The sequence below is a fragment of the Atractosteus spatula genome, chromosome 5 (genome assembly GCF_055471065.1).
Source record: "Atractosteus spatula isolate fAtrSpa1 chromosome 5, fAtrSpa1.hap1, whole genome shotgun sequence".
Lineage (NCBI taxonomy): Eukaryota > Metazoa > Chordata > Actinopteri > Semionotiformes > Lepisosteidae > Atractosteus > Atractosteus spatula.
In genome coordinates this window covers 58,355,297-58,371,464 of record NC_142710.1, presented here as the reverse complement: position 1 = coordinate 58,371,464, position 16,168 = coordinate 58,355,297, and the positions used below count along the sequence as shown (strand labels likewise).

At 37.0% G+C, this 16,168-nt stretch overlaps 1 protein-coding gene across 2 annotated transcripts in view; it reads right to left on the bottom strand.

Moving 5' to 3' along the window:
• Nucleotides 1–1,177: 1,177 nt before the first annotated feature.
• pcbp4 (poly(rC) binding protein 4) overlaps nucleotides 1,178–16,168 on the bottom strand; it is a 58,644-nt gene continuing 43,653 nt past the window's right edge. The window contains exons 9-14 of one of the 2 annotated variants that reach the window (XM_088915675.1): nucleotides 14,609–14,680; nucleotides 11,963–12,004; nucleotides 11,255–11,333; nucleotides 9,730–9,782; nucleotides 5,215–5,384; nucleotides 1,178–3,901 (exon numbers count right to left, since the gene is read on the bottom strand). In XM_088915675.1, coding sequence (XP_088771801.1) covers nucleotides 3,574–3,901; nucleotides 5,215–5,384; nucleotides 9,730–9,782; nucleotides 11,255–11,333; nucleotides 11,963–12,004; nucleotides 14,609–14,680 — 744 coding nt within the window. In that variant the 3' untranslated portion in view covers nucleotides 1,178–3,573. The remainder of the gene's footprint in view (nucleotides 3,902–5,214; nucleotides 5,385–9,729; nucleotides 9,783–11,254; nucleotides 11,334–11,962; nucleotides 12,005–14,608; nucleotides 14,681–16,168) is intronic. The other variant, XM_088915676.1, reaches the window with a different exon arrangement.

Genomic DNA, 16,168 nt, shown 5'->3' with positions numbered 1-16,168 from the left:
ACAGTGAGCCAAAATAAAAAATCAGTGCCAAATTAGAAGTCACTGAAGGCAATTTTACAGTTTCTTTATAACATTAAGGTATTTAATGTTCTTTAATCTTCAAGTCTAATCTTCCAGCCAGCAAGGAAAATGTTATGATTTATACAAAAGCATTCCCATTTTCATGTTGTTAATAGCAATTTCAATGTTGAACTGATTTATTTAACTTGTTTTTAGCTTTTGTTTCTACTATGTTTTGAAAAAACAGAATGTCTCCCCCAGGGTTTCCAGTCTTATTGCCTGGTCATTAGGTTGTCTTTGATTAAAAACAAAGATACACTAACATTTGCCTTTTTTGTATTAAAAACTATAGTTGCCATAACATATCCCGAAGAATTTGGTTTGGCTTTTCCAGTTGTAAAAAGCTATGTTGGACTCGCTTTGATCTCTTGTTGTACTCATTTTGTTTTGGGGTGATGGAAGAAAGCCAGCAGATTGTGCTGGTTACACAGCTAAGCCTGGAGGCTTTCAATGCTGAGGGAGTCTGTCAAGTGAAACAGCAGGTGGGTGTATTTTAGACCCACCTGCTCAGTTTTACAAAACAAATCAGTACAGTAACCTACAAGCAAAAATTATACCTGCCTCAATGAGTGTGTGTTCTGACATGCCAAAATTGAAATTGAAGTGCAAGTTAATGCTGACTTCAGTATTGACTGTCGTGAATGTGTTAATTGTATGCAGCAACATGTGCTATTTTTATAATCCGTTCCACGACACCTGAAGCCTTTCAGTTCCTTTCAGTCTACAGTACAGAATAAGAGCAGACAGCTTAAGCTGACTTCAGGTTTTATGAATTTGTATAAATTAGTGACAGGTTAACATCTGAAATGGGTGATTTGACAATCTTAGTTATGCAATTAAGATCATAGGTGGAATGGCTAACTTTGCAACCCTCAAGTACCGCATCTACTCATCCCTGATGCAGAACATTTGCTATTGCTTTCTGTGTGTATTGTTAAAGACATTGAGATGACTTTGCTTAATTTAACCACTGTAAGACATAAGCATAAGATTAGATCTGAATTGTGTATTTTCTGGTTTTCCAAACAAAAAAGAATATGCATACATTACTTTTTTTGTCTGCCATTGTCCTTTAGAGGTTGATGAAGAGACGCATTTGTGCAACAGAAGCAGGTTAATGCATTATTGATTTATTTGAAGGGCATTGCTCAAACAACAAAAATTTAAAAAAAATCACAAAAAATTCTAAAGTATTTGTGGTAAACACAAATGATTAGCATTTGTATGAAAACAACACTACAGTATTAGGAAAACATTTTTGGCCTTCAGTTCAAAATACAATTTTCAAGTGCAAATTTGTTGGTGTAAAAAGTTAGGATTGTTTTGTGTGTGAAAGCTGCTGTGCTGAATGCATGGATGCTTCTTAATTTGGTTCACAGAATCTGGGGTAACAAAAGAACAAGCTAATGAGGTGCCTATAATACTGGTCTGAGTAGCCCTTTCCCATTTGCAGCTGTGCACTGCTGTGAATATATGGGAGAATAAAAAGTTGTAAAAACCAGAAGCAGATGTTTTGCATAGACAATAAGGCCAGTCATATTCATGCAAATTAAGTCTGTTGGAGAAAAAAAATGTGTGCATACCTTACCAAAGCTTGTTGGAAAACTGGAAGATAAATTCATGAAACTGCATTTTAAAAACTGCTTTAAAAGGTTAATCTCTTAAATAATGTGAAAACTCATATTAAAATAAAACAATAATTAGATCCTGTTTCCCATTTATGGTTTTACAGTATCTCTGATTTGTTTTAATTCCAGCTGAGTCCTTTCTTATTTAAGCTTATTGAACCTTTAATTTAATTATTATTCAAAAAAGGTTTCAGCTGTTCGGGTAGTCGTGAGCTCTGGCATGAACTCTGTACCACATGCTGGACATTTTTTATTGTATGAATTGCGAGGTGGAATTTGAATATGAACGGTTGTCTAAGAATGGTTGATTTTTATGGGATTGTTTGAGACATTGGGCACAGGAATGTGTCAATTAATACCTGATTTTGTACATCATTAATGACACCCCAATTAGGAATCATTTCATAGTTTAGAAAATTATGGGAGAGCAACAATTCTAAAACAAATTGAAGGGGAAATTAATTTGCCCCGTTTCTTGTAAATATTACTCATATGAGGGAAGTAAGAACCAAGTGTAAAAAAACAAGTGGATAAATTAATGGTTCAGTAATTTTAATAAATAAGGAGCTGAGATGGAACAAAAACAAGAGCACCATGACTGGGAAACTGTTTAACTGGATGCCACTTGCCACAGTCACATTCATACAGTATGTGCACAAACCTGTTTCACACTTTAGTGTTTTATCATTTTATAGCTTTTAAATGTTAATTTCATATGATGTGCTCCTTTACTCATGCACCAGTTGAATGTAGAGCAGGAACATTAGTATCTAATCCTGGTTCTGAAGGGCTGGTGTGTATGTGGGTTTTAATTCCAACTCTTCACTTATCAAACCAGCTGGTTACTGGTTTAACTGGACCAGTTTAACAGCTTCTCCCAGCTTATCACGTGCTGTTGCGAGAGTTGGAACAGTTACAAACACACAGGCCCTTCAGCACACCTGTGATGTAGTTTTTTTAGTAAGCTTGTAATCTTCTAATGTCACTTAGTATTTTTGTAAAGGCAGAGTCAATGTGCAGATCTAGGTGCTGACACTAGAGGGACAAATCAAATTACTAGATAGTTTCTACTGCCAAGAGATCATTTCATGGTGAATAATTATCTTTTAAGCATCTTTGAAATGCAGAAATAAAATGGGACTGGCTGTAGTATGCGTTATTAAATAAATTTTAATGGTTTGATACATTTTAGAAGTGGCAGCGCACACTTCCTATAAAACACTAATATGGTAATTTTTAACCCCACCTCTTTTTAGGAACGACTGCAAGTTTTCTTAATGCCAACAAGCTTTTTTGTAAAGCATGAAACAACTGCCTGTTTTGTATCATCAATCGCAGGTCTCCAAAACTTGTGTATATACCTGCCATCATTTCAGAAATAATAATAAATAAAGTAAACAAAACTACACATTTAAAATAAATGCATTGAAACTGCCTTTTAAAAAACATACGGCAAAGAGGTTTCAAGCTGTAGTCATTTTAAAAACAATTCAATTTATACATTTCATATATATTAAAAAAAATCATAAAGTCATACAGGAGCATACACGGACATTATTGTATAAAAGCAGATACATACAGTTAGCTTCAGTGACCAGTGTATCATTTACAAACTCTTTGAGGAAATAACTTGTTCTCATTTGTTTGTCAATAAATAGTGGAGAGTGAGAGAGGTGGGACAGAATAAGTCTGACTTCAGAGACCTTCCTGCTGGCAAATATTTGCTGACTTCCTCAGTGTCCTCTCCACTGTTTAAAGAGGACACCTTATAATGCATTTCTAGGCTACAAAATGAAAAAGCTATCCAGTCTCTAGTAAAGATTTCTATCCAGCTAAATCCAGGCAGGGGAAATAAAGAGGAAGGAGATCATCTTGTCAGGGGACATCAGTAGGGAGCAAACTTCTGTCTCTCTGGCTTCTTGATCCCATTGGCTGAAGAGATTTTGGCCGTGTAGGAAGCTAGGGTCCCATGGGCAGTGGGGGCAGCGGCAGGGGCAGACAGTGCCAGGAAGGGGACGGATTTCATTCCCAGGATGCTGGAGAGGGGGAGGGCGTAGGGGGCGCCCAGCACGGGAGCAGGGGGCATGGCACCCATGGCTGCCAGGGCTGCAGCCGAGGACGATGCGGGGGAGGCGGGCTGGGTGAAGGTCATGTTGAGGTCAACGGGACTCGTGATGGAAGAGGACTGGGCGGTGGATTTGGCGGTCTCTAAACTGCAAGGCGAGGAAGAGGAAGACGGAGGGAGGGTGTGGGGGGGGGAAAGGTGGGGTGGAGGGGAATGGGAGAGACAAGAGGAGAGGGAGATCGGATGGAAAAGGATTAGAAGGTTAAATAAAAGACATGTTAAAGAAAGAAACCGAGAGAAACTAAAAAAAAAATCATAAGAGGTGTTTGCTGGAGGTTGCAACAGATTATTTAAGGGGCCTCAGTTCTCATGGGGGAGGTGCTGTTTAATTAAGGGAGATGGCTTGGGTTGGGACTTGGGAAAAGGAAACAAAAAATTTTCAGATTAATTACGGTTTGTGTATGCAGGTTTAAAGGTCTGAGTCAGTGAAATGTTTGGTGTTTTTTAGTCTTACATTTGATTCTGCTGTCTAGTACGTTTCATGTCTTATCTGTAGCCACCTCACTGTAAATTCATCGGGGAAGAAGTCTTGTTGGAATAAACAAGACACTGCATTCTGCTGTGCCTCCTTTCAGTGACAAAATAAAACTGAATTTTTGAATTATCACTGTTTCAGTTATTAGTACATCAGACCAAGCATAAGAGTTTAGAAAAAAGAGTGGGTCAGAGATCCATGTGAATCATTCTGAAACCTATAATACATAAATGGCTGAAGAACAATTTCCACCTTGATTATTCAGCTCAATACACATCATATTTGTTATACTTCTTGGGTGACAAATGTAGCTGAATGTTGGACAATTTGCAGAGAATGAAGTATTATACTGTAGGTATTGTGCTTTTCAGAAATACAAAATATAGAATTTTATCTTTTAATCTCTTAGATTTGTAATATTCACATTGATCTCCAAGCCCTAATAGCTTAAAAGCCACGCATTTGTTTCTTACAGTAAAAAAATTAAAAATTCTGTTTTATAGCGTTACAATACTTAAACTGGTCTGTTATACTGTATCATTCAGATGAATGTTATTTTGTTTTGTAACAATTGAGCAAAGGACAAACATAGGCTACAAGACTCCAATTATAGCCCTGCTAACAAGTACTTCATTCCTGACCTTCAAGCTCATTCACGGAATGCTAGGGGTCCTCGCCAAGTAAGGTAATGCAAAACGTTGTGAATTTTGGGGCTAAAGTAAGACATTTAAACCTCATTCCACTTGTCCATTCATTCCCCAAGTTCCAATGTTTGCCCTTGCTCTGCAACTACCTGTTCTTTACCAGTGACCTGTGCCGATTGGTGAATCTGCTTTATCTTAGAGCTTGTCAAAATTGCTGAGGAATAGTCTTTTTAGACCGACTTAAGAGGGAGTTCAGACTGCGATTCTGGTGCCATTCCTTACCACGATGTGATGAGGTACTGTGCCAAGTTGATGCTAATTGGTGACCCAGTGATGGTGACATGCCGGTCACTCGTCCCATCAAGCTGGCTGCCGATTTTAATCTGGGCTCCTGAAACTTGCCTGATCTCATTGATTTTGGTGCCTTGTCGCCCAATGATTGAACCAATCAGCTGGAACGAAAGAGGAAAAATAAGATCTTTCAAAATAATGTAAAAGCACATCATTGCAGTGCAGGTTTTTCAGGATTATTGTATAATATTCCAAGTGTTTATATAGGGAAATGATCAAATAAACCTAATTCCCTTGGTGCATTTAGTTAATATATCCCATCTCTCTTATCCAGCTTGTTTAGAAAGTGGCATCTAAAGTTTTTAAATGGTATAAAACAGCAAGAACACATAACTGCACACCTGTCTCATCTGTGCTGGCTACCCTGTCTTTCTGAGCTGTAGACGTATGCTCCTACAGAAGATTTGACATTTCCTGACTATGGCCTCCATGTCACAGCCTAGAGACCTATATCTGGTGACATTCATGTAGTTGTATGATAGTATAAGTTTAACCATTTCATAACTAAAGTTATATAATTAAATTTCTGCAAGTTATGGTTACAGAGGTCTCTTTTCTCTCCTTGGCATTCCTTTAGCTTATTCCATTTATTTTAACCGTGATAGGTTGTGTACATGTTTATTATCATAACTGACCACTATTATTTTCTGTTTTGATGCAATTTTCTTAGCTTTGCTTAAATTTGCTTAGAAATTCAATGCTTTGTTTCTTTTTGATTTTGTTCAAAGTGCTAGAAATTAAAAGTACTAATACGCTGAAATATCGCTAATTTTAGGTTTACTAGTGTCCATTACATTACTGAGAGGAAAATCCCACTTTCCCAATAATTTTCCAGGATGCATTTAATGTTCATAATATTGCCATCTCATTTGTCTCAATTCTTAGTATACTGTAACAGGATTCAGTCTATCATTTAGTTCTTTATCAGCTGATTTTCTATTTCCAATCCCTGGTCAATTTCAGTTCCTTCGGGTTCAGTAAATTAGCCAGGAAAGTGCACATTTGTCTCTCCTAGATCCACATGGCTAAGTGGCTATTGATTTTCAAAGCTGGGCAACTTTTGCAAAGTATCGCTTAGTGAGCAAGATTTGAAAATCATTTTCTTCTAGCTAATGGAAACCATCATGGAAAAATGTTTTAGCCTAAATGGGCTAAGTAATTATCACTTTTTGATTTTCAGTTGGCATTTTGCCTTATCTTTACAAACTGGGTGGAAACCACTTTCTGTTCCTAATTAGCTAGAATTAATTTAATCTAAATGGAAAAAAAACAACAACTGGTCTTTACAACCTATGAAGCAAAAGTTGAATACATTTTTGTCAAACATATTCAGATAATGTGTTCTCATTGCTTTGCATGCAAATGCTAATTAAAAGCTAAATCCTTAAATAATTTGAAAGCACTGTTAACCTTGCAGGACGTTTAGTATGATTCTCAGCAAGACCGTCATTGACCTGTTTATTATTAATTTACATAAAAAGCTAAATCTGCTTGTTCTGAAGCACGTCCTTCCTTGGAAAAAAAGCACTGATGGAAAGGGAATCCCATTGCTTAAGTAGAAGTCTGATCTGTTTATGGTGTTACAGACAAAAGACTCTTGTAGACATTGTACTGATGATTATATATTCAAACAAACAAACAAATAAATATAAATGCACATACTGTATAACAAAGTATAAGGAAAGTTACTCAAGATTAAAGTGACAAACATGAAATACTGTATGTAGCTCTTTGAGGAAATGGATCAAATGGCTGTGAAATATAATCTTCCACTCTTGTCTACATAGATAAGTTAAACTGATACAAATCTCATGACAAGAAGTGCCGATAGTATACATTTAAATAAAATGTGAAACCAATATGTTGGATTTTAATGTGCAGATGGTTTAAGATGCCAATCTAGGTGTAAGCATGTTTAGCCATAAAGGAGCCTTATATGATATTTTGTAGTGAGGTGGCCATAAATTAAAAAGTACAATAAAGGAAATATTTTGATAGCACACTATATTAATAACCAGTGGTGTTTATTTGGATTACTGACCCAGTAGGATTTGTCTAAACCCTAGACGGGTTATGAGCATGCCCCTGTCTCCTCGTTTTTAAGCTTTGTCTGGATAGATTCCACCACCTCCTGATCCACAGGGACCTAACTCAACTTCATCTGACTGGTTTACATTCAGACACAAATCCAGAGCTCAGTGCAAAGCCTTAACTCGGGCCATCCATGAGCCCTAGTGTAGGCAAGGATAACTTCCAACTTCCACAGCATCAACGTGTTGGCAGCTTGGCATGCCTCTGAAGGACAGATCCCCTTTTGTTCTCCTTCCCATCATAGAGCTGTGCTTTACCCGGGGGCTGAAGAGAGCATTCCTTTCCACAGGAGTCACAAGCCTTCACAGCGCCTGATTTGTCACACTGACAGTGGCGTGGGGGGCTATTAATGGAATTGCAACTGATGAGGTTAGGAACATGTAGACAGGCAAGCAGACCTGATGCCTGAAGGGAAATCATCAAATAATTCTGCAGATCACATTTTCCACTCTTTTTGCCTTGAATATACAGTATGGCTACTGATTTTTTTTTGTTGTTTTTTTTTTACAGCAAATGTTTCCAAGTACGTCTTTAGGAGTCTTACAAAATCTTTTCTTTTTGTTTTAAAAAATTGGCTGTTGATTATTTAGTACATTAATCTCTCAAATATATATTTTTTTAAAAAGGAGCATTAGACGAGATTATTTAAACCTTTTCCTTCCGTTTTTATACTTATATTTTTAAGCAACTAAAAAGTATTGTAACTGCTTTCCATGGAGATTAACTACCATGTAGCAAATTCGCCGTTTCAAGTGTTTGATTTAAGTCTTCTCCATCTGGTCTTTATCCCAACTACAACTGAACCAACATGATACCAGAGCTATTCCACACAGCGCAGGATGAAGGAAAGAACTCTTCTTCCTCTAACTCAACTAACCAGCATTTGTTTGATAAGAGGGAGGAAACCAGAACACCAGAAAATTCACACACTATAGATATAGGAAGAATATGCAAAGTCCACAAAGAGAGCTGCCCAGTCCAGAAATGAACCCAAGAGCTGTGAGGCAACAGCACCTACGATCATACTACCCCAGTGGTTGATTTGAATATTCAGGTGACCAAAAGGAACAAAATAATATCCATACGTACTGCAGTAATTTAAGTAATAAACAGTATATATATCATATACAGTATCTTACAGTATATGCTTGTTTTACGATTTATGTTTGTTTTATGATTTAAATGTTTAGACGTAACCTAAACATCTTTCCAAAAATGTCATACAACAGTCTGAATATCCTAACAGGGAACGTCTGTTGCTGTTTCTTCCAGATGAGGCTTCTTCTGCCTTCAGTGTTTACTGTGCTAGGCTTCCTGCAGTCATCTTACTTGCTTATTTTTTCCATTAGTAAATTTTGCAGAGCTCTCTTTGCTTTTTATACTGCCTGAGTCAGGAATTTAAGTAATAGAAGAACATTACTGAACTCTGGTGGCATTGTTCCACTAATGTGTCATAATTGCTATCCTTGAGCAAATGAATGTAATATAAGTCATTTTAACTTCCTTCTGTATTCTCAGAGAGAGTTAATTTTTAAATGTATGGTAGTGATTATTTAAAGATCTGTCATCCATCAAGCAAGAAAATCATAGGTCGAATTCACATTCGCACAATTTGAGGAGTGCCTGAGTTGTGTTCGGTTTCAGTGAATAGCTCTTCAGAGGATCTAAAAACAGTTATAACTATTCATTATGATAAGCAACATCATGAAATACAAATTGACACTTCTGAATGGTTAAAAAATGGACAGAAATAACTGGGAAAATGGAAGGTGACCATCATCAAAGGGCCAGGAGCCAAACCAAGCAGTTTAATGTTTTTGAAGAGTGTCAGTGATTTCAGCAACCTAGGGAATTTGAGTAGCCCCAGTCTGAAAATATCCAAAGTATTCCAAAAATTCTTGAAGCAGTGTAGTGTGTTTGAAAAGAATGGTTGAAAGACTTTTGCAATATTTACATTGTTTTTGACATTGTGCTTTATTATATTTAACATTGCTAAGCCATTCTACCAAGCCACCTTGAAGGAATGCATGAGACTCGGAAGAGAAGACAGGTGATTAAGAAGTGACACTCAGTTTCTTATCCTATGGGTCCTTGGTAAGGAATCAGTCTTCAAAAAAGCAAATTGGTCACAACTCATATGTTTTATCTAGTATTGATGAATGGGAAAACTTCATTTATAAGCAGAAACACAAACCAAATACCCAGAGGTTTTGAAGATGATGATGGCCACAAATCTCAAATGTGAAATGCTCTGATGGTTATGTGGCAAGAGGAGGAAAGATTTCATCTAGCTCTGGTGGTGTAAGTAACTCAATTGATTACGTCCTGGAATAAAATGTAAACAATTTAACTTACATCATTTGGAATGAGGAGCTCCTGGGATGTTGTCTGTGAACTGGATTCCATTCCTACAGAGAAAATTAACTGCAATCAGTGTTTTGAGGGACACATTATCTGCATATAATGGGTTTGAGAGTGAATTTTGTAGTCTAAATACTGTATAAAACGTTTATTTTATTCTGAATTATGTCCCTGCCTGACTACAGATAGGTATGCAGAAATATTCATATAACATTCCATAATTAAATTTGGAATTTAAATCTTATTAGAGATGCTCTGTACAGAGGCCTTTCCATCACTAAATAATACACCTTTGAGCTGTTTTCTTATTTGTTTTACCATTGTTTTACCATTCAATGGCAAAGTTGATGGATTACAATAACTGCATCCTGTTGCTACAGTTGAAACAGGGCTGTAAATCAACCCTATGTATCATTTATGTATCATTTGTCCTTTGTTCAACCTTGTTTATCATATCTATCAAAACATTCTGATTACTATCACATGCCTTCCTCTTGACCATATCTTCAATCAACTTTATAATAAAAAAAACATTAGTTGTCTCTATGATTTATTCATTTTTGAAGTCACCAATGTTTAATTTTATGATGGATGATCTGAAAAATCCTAAGAACAGAATTCCAGAATTGCCCATGAGCACAGAGCTCATGCTTGCTTTTTCATTGCAGTATTCTGGACACTGTACAGTTACCTGCATTTTATTTATCGCAAATCTGCGAGAATGTTTGCAGTACAAGAGGAGGACTTAAATAGCAGGGCCTTAAAATTATACTCAAACATGAAGCTAACATGGCTGAAGTGGCAAACGATTTAATTAACCCACACATTATGCTTATTTTAAGGTGCTGTCAGTCTCTTTAAGTAAAGTTCCGAACTGGCCTTGAAATCCTCTTGCTTGCCTTCAAATCCCTAATTGGACTAGCCCTACCTCACTCATCTAATCTTCAAGCCATGTATCTCCTCACATATATCATGTGCTTGACGACAGCTGGGTGTTCAAGAGCCTTACTCTGAAAAACTTTTATCTCGGGAGCTTTCTGTTACTATACTAAGAATGCCTTCCAGAATAAAAATTAGCTATAGACTTCATTCAGTCCTTTAGCTGTTCGTATTTTTGCTTACTAGATCCCAGATATATTCACTCATAAAGTACTCCATGGTGTACATAAAGGAAGAAAACTAAAACCAAAACAAACATTTTTGATAGCCTGGCTATTGCAGGTCAGATAGAGACCCACAGTTTCTCACTGAGTGGTAATACACACAAAAAAATTGAAATAAGTGGTCTACAGTACGTAAATCAATTGTAGTTCTCTTTTCCTTTTGATCAGATTTGATTAATTTTGATTCTCTATATTAATCGAACTTTTCCCCATTTTGTAATAAACATTTTGTGAGTGAGTGAGATAGCTTATATTTCCTGACTGACCGCCTTTAAGTTTTGTGCCACCCTTGGGGAATCCCCCCCCAGTATTTCACTCTCCTGCAGCCCTGGGCCTCATGCCAGGCAGATACGTACCCGGCAGGACAGGGGTGGCTGTCTGGCCTAGGGGACCAAGGGCACCCTGTTGCATTGACAGCTGGTGGAGCTTCGCCAACTACAACACAGACAGAGACAGGGAGAGGGAACAAAACACAGCATTCACTCATCACATAGCATCACAGACTGAGCTATACTGCACCACAGACAAATACAAAAATGCAGCACCTGTTTGACTGGAAATACCTGAGAAAATAAATTATGCCATCAGGAAGATCAGTGATTAATGACAATTTAGATATGCAAAGAAGGTGACATAGACTAGATATTGCAAGCCTTGCCATATCCAAATGAATATCACAGTACTATATTTTTTGTTTAAATAAGGATTTGATAGTGTGATAGGGACATTTATTCAAAATATGAATGCCTTGCATCTCCTTCAGAGAGAACTTTGTTTTTTTTTAGCATCAGGGCATTTACACGTTTATGTCTACTTTTCTGTGTGTCTGTACATCCCACAAGACATTGCACCAATGATCTGCCAGGTTAATAAAGAAAACGCAGTGCCACTGCAAACTGGCAAGTGTCATTTTCCTTGGGATGTTTAAATATCCTGAGTGAACAGAATACAAAGGGTAAATTAATTAGACAGTGTAGGCACAAGAGATTTTAACTGAGGTTTTCTGTGATTATTTAATCTGACAATGGAACACCTGCAGGTATAGAGCAGGATTAGAACCTTACCTCTGAATGCGGAATGGCATATTGGTTCTGTACTGTGTAGGCCTGCGAATAATTAAAAAAAAGCTTCATAAATCAAGGAGGAATCACATATGCTGTCACGCAAGCTCAAGTCGTAGTGAGTCATTAATTAACTGAGAGCAGCATTTCGACTGTGCAATGCTTTCAATGAGTTTGTGTGTATCTACAGTACTGTACACAGCAATGTAAAAATGTACATTGTGGAAATTGCTTAATACTGCATAATGATCCGAAGGTTGGCCACATCTACAAACTATTCAGGAGGCACTTTTCACTTTCCACTGCTTGCAGAGTAAGACCTTTCTTTAAGCACATACAGAAAGCATGGTTTGGTGAAAGGTCAAGCCTTTTTGTTAAAATAACAAATGCATTTTTCACAGATGACATCCAAACTTAAATTAATGGACTAGGATTCACCTACAAGTGGCTGGGGATTTAAGGACATCATTAAGGAAAGCAAAGCATATGTAAAATGGCAAAGCAGTCATAAATGTTGGTATTTTTAAAAGACTGTCTTATTTATTGAGCACGGTGTTTTGGCTTGTGGAAGTAGCCTCAGAAAACAGTAGTTCACAAATGTTTCCTGTCACACGATTTTACCCATAAAGTTTGTTTCATATCTTCTTCCTAGAAAGGGGTAGAAATCCTGAGCATTAAAAGATTTGGTCTTGCTACCAGCAGAGCAGTAGAACACAATGTAATGGGGCTTATTGTTACAGAAGGTGACCCCACTCCCTTGGAACCCAGATAACAGTAAGAAACTAGTCTTTTGGCACTGTGGAATAAATTCACTACTGCCTAGGGAGTGGTGCTGTGTGGCTTTAAAGCTGGAGCAGTCTGTGATAATCAAATTCCAATGGACTCAAAGCAGTTCTTGTCAATGTAAAAACATAAGAAAGGTTACACGTGAAAGAAGGACAATCAGCCCACATAGTTCATTTGCTTACTACCAGCTGAATTGTACAAAGATCTCATATAAATGTTTCTTGAAAGGAACTAGTGTATAAGCTTCATCTATATGCCTGGATTGTTCCTGATTTCCATAACCCTGTTTGTGGAAAAAGTGTCTGCTATTCACTGTTTTAAATGCGCTCCTCCATAATTTTTCTACTTTGGTTTGACTTTCTCTATTCATTTTGAAGAATAGGAGTGGCTTTGTCAATACACTCGAGGAATTTGAAAACTTGAATCACCCTCATCTGTGAAGAACCAAACTAGTGCTACAGCACATGAAAGGTGTTGCTATAGGACTGAAAGGAAGATTTGCTCTCTGATGCACTGACACACTGAGGCAATTTATTGTGTCAAAAATCATTTCACAGAAATCTGAAAAAAAATGTAGTAGATACAAAAGCTTTTGTCTTCATAACTGTTACTTTAAGTACAGGTCAGGCAGTTAATGTCTCTAAACATGTTTAGCGTAAGATGCATTGCTAGAATGGCATGTGGTGATCTCATTGTAGTATGTCTGGTGTGGAAGCAGGGTAAAACATAGTGACCGGCTGTGCATTAGTCTGAGCCACCCTAGGCCACCAGTGATCTTTACATCATTAAAGCAACCACTTTTGAATCCCTCAGGACTGCTGTGACCATCTGTGATCATCACTTCTGACAGTGCTGCTTGTCCATATTGCAGGGGAATTAGATTTCTCTGCATCAACTGTAGCTGCGTGGGAGCTTTAACTTAAATGATTATTTTTCCATTTCTGCTTTCAGCTCTGCGCTCTTTAATAATGTATTAAAGCATTAATTGTCCCTTCACAGAACCACTTTATGCTGCGTAATCTCTTCATCTCTCACATTCAAGAGCTTCATTCGCAGGTTTTGCCGTAGTGCTGACAGTAACCATACCCCTGCCAAATAGTATTTATCTGCAGTTAATTCACAGATACACTTACAGTTACACACTTCAGGTTCTGTGCTCTGGAAGAGTGCTGCCATACTTTTTTTCCCTGCATTGCACTTCACCTCCTCTGCCAGTCAAGAATGCACACGCTTGGAGTGTAGTTCTATTATAAGTATATGAGCTTATGCCTGATGTTTGCTTTGGTTAAGGGAAAGCTGAACATTTAATTTTTGATTTGCCATTTCATATGGGCTTATGTTTGATGTTTGCTTTAGTTGAGGAAATGCTGAGAATTCTTTTCTGTTATTTTCAAATTCTAATTCTACTCTTTTAAAAACTACAACATGTTATTAAAAAGTAAAGCAACACTTATTCACCTAAAATTGCTTGCTTTTCTATTTTTACTCATATTTGAAGCCCACGGATGCTCTTTACATACTTTGAACCAAATGATTGTTTCATTTGTATTATGATTCCTGATATTAATACTTTGATCTTATGTCAATACTTTGATATGACTAGGTATGGAATTATTGAATATTACAAAACCTACCTCCTATGAGATGGATGGATTTTCCCCAAGTTATTTCTAACCATTGCAGTGTTTATGAAGAACCCAGTTCCTCCCTGGCTCAAGGCTGTGTGCAGCTGCAACATGCGCAATTCAAAATAAAAGCTCCCTAGATTGCCCTCGCTTGTGTATGCCTGCTCAGTTGAGGGAGGCTATTTTAGAACACTTGCAAGGCTGCCTTTCCTCCTGTCCATTCATAGATCATACTCACTTGTTGCAGCTCCAGACTTCCTTGAGCCACTGAGAAAAGTGGGTGTGACCCAAAATCAGAGGCTTCGAAAACCTTAAAATACACACAGGAAAAAAAAAAACAACAGACGAGAGCTTTCAGCTAAATGATACATTTCAAAGGGGTGGAATTCTAACAAAGCCACAAAAGCGGATGATATTTTTACAAGCTCAGAAAATAAAATTGGAAAAACAGAACTTTCCGGTTTAAAACTATATATTGTATGCATGCTTAACCTTAAATGTTAGATTTTGTTTTCTTCTCAGTGGAAATTTATGCCATCTACATTCAACTTTTAATATCTTTTATACAAAGCATTATTTTACTGATAAAGGCAAAATATCACCAATCTGTTAACAACTATAATACAGTATAAGAGACAGCTATTTGTCCTTCAATTGCATTCCCAACCAGCCACAACCCAGTTTCAGCCCTAACTCCATGATAAAATGTAAATCTAAACTAAGGAAGTTTTAAAATTACACCCAAGAAAGTGTCACTGTAAAGTAATGAAATACTGTATATCTACTGTATATTGAGAGGCATTAAAAATGCAACATATTCCAACCATCATTTATTGTATTTTTAATGCCTCTTAGTACATCAATGGTAACCAAATTAGCGTGAACAGAGGTATTTCTGGTTTGATGTGGAGAGCAGAGGGGACAGAAACAAGATATAGAATGGACCAAAGGAGAAAAAAGAACAGCAGTCAGTTTATGAGCTAGTTAATTAGTCAGAGGTGCATAGACTGTAAAATTACTTTTGGAGGCCCGGTGTTGCTGTACTAGATAAGATCTTAATATGAACACTGAGTCAAACTTAAAACAGCTGTAATAAACTGGTTGAGAAATAACGTGAGTGTGAGTGTGGAGCATTCAGTATAAAAGACTTAATTGCATGCATGTCAAAACTCCAGTCTCTGTTAGAAAAGGGACTTATTTAAAGCTGTTTGAAAACTTGGGAACTCTTTCTTCAGTTCAGGTTTTTGTAGCCTGCATACAGTAATACCTTCTTAGTATGTACTGTACCTACAGTAACATGCAATGACAGCATTCATTGACCTTTATGATCATTCTTCCCAAAGATAGAACAGGTTTTCATAATAACCCCAACCTTAACCCCAACTCAAAATATAAGTTATAACTCTAAAGGTAACCCTAACCACAAAGTTAAAACTAAGTGCACATAATAGCATACACTTTCACACATCTTATTTGAAAACTCTAACACTTGTGTATTTGTTTCTGCATGTCTTTCAGATCAATAGTCATAAGGGAATATCAATGTTCTTACAATGTTTTGAGTAGCCCCCAACAGGCTTTTATGCAGGGTTCATAAAGACCAGTTTTCATTATTGATTTTTAAAATGAATTTGCTTTTGCCAGTTATTCATTTTAATATACCCACCCAATTTAAAGTCTCAAGTGTTTTATGACCTAGCTCTCTAGCAATGACTGTTGTAGTCACTAAGGAAAGACTGAGATGTGAAGTCACTCCTATGACATGCTTTCTTGTAGACCTGTTTGTTACTTGACATGC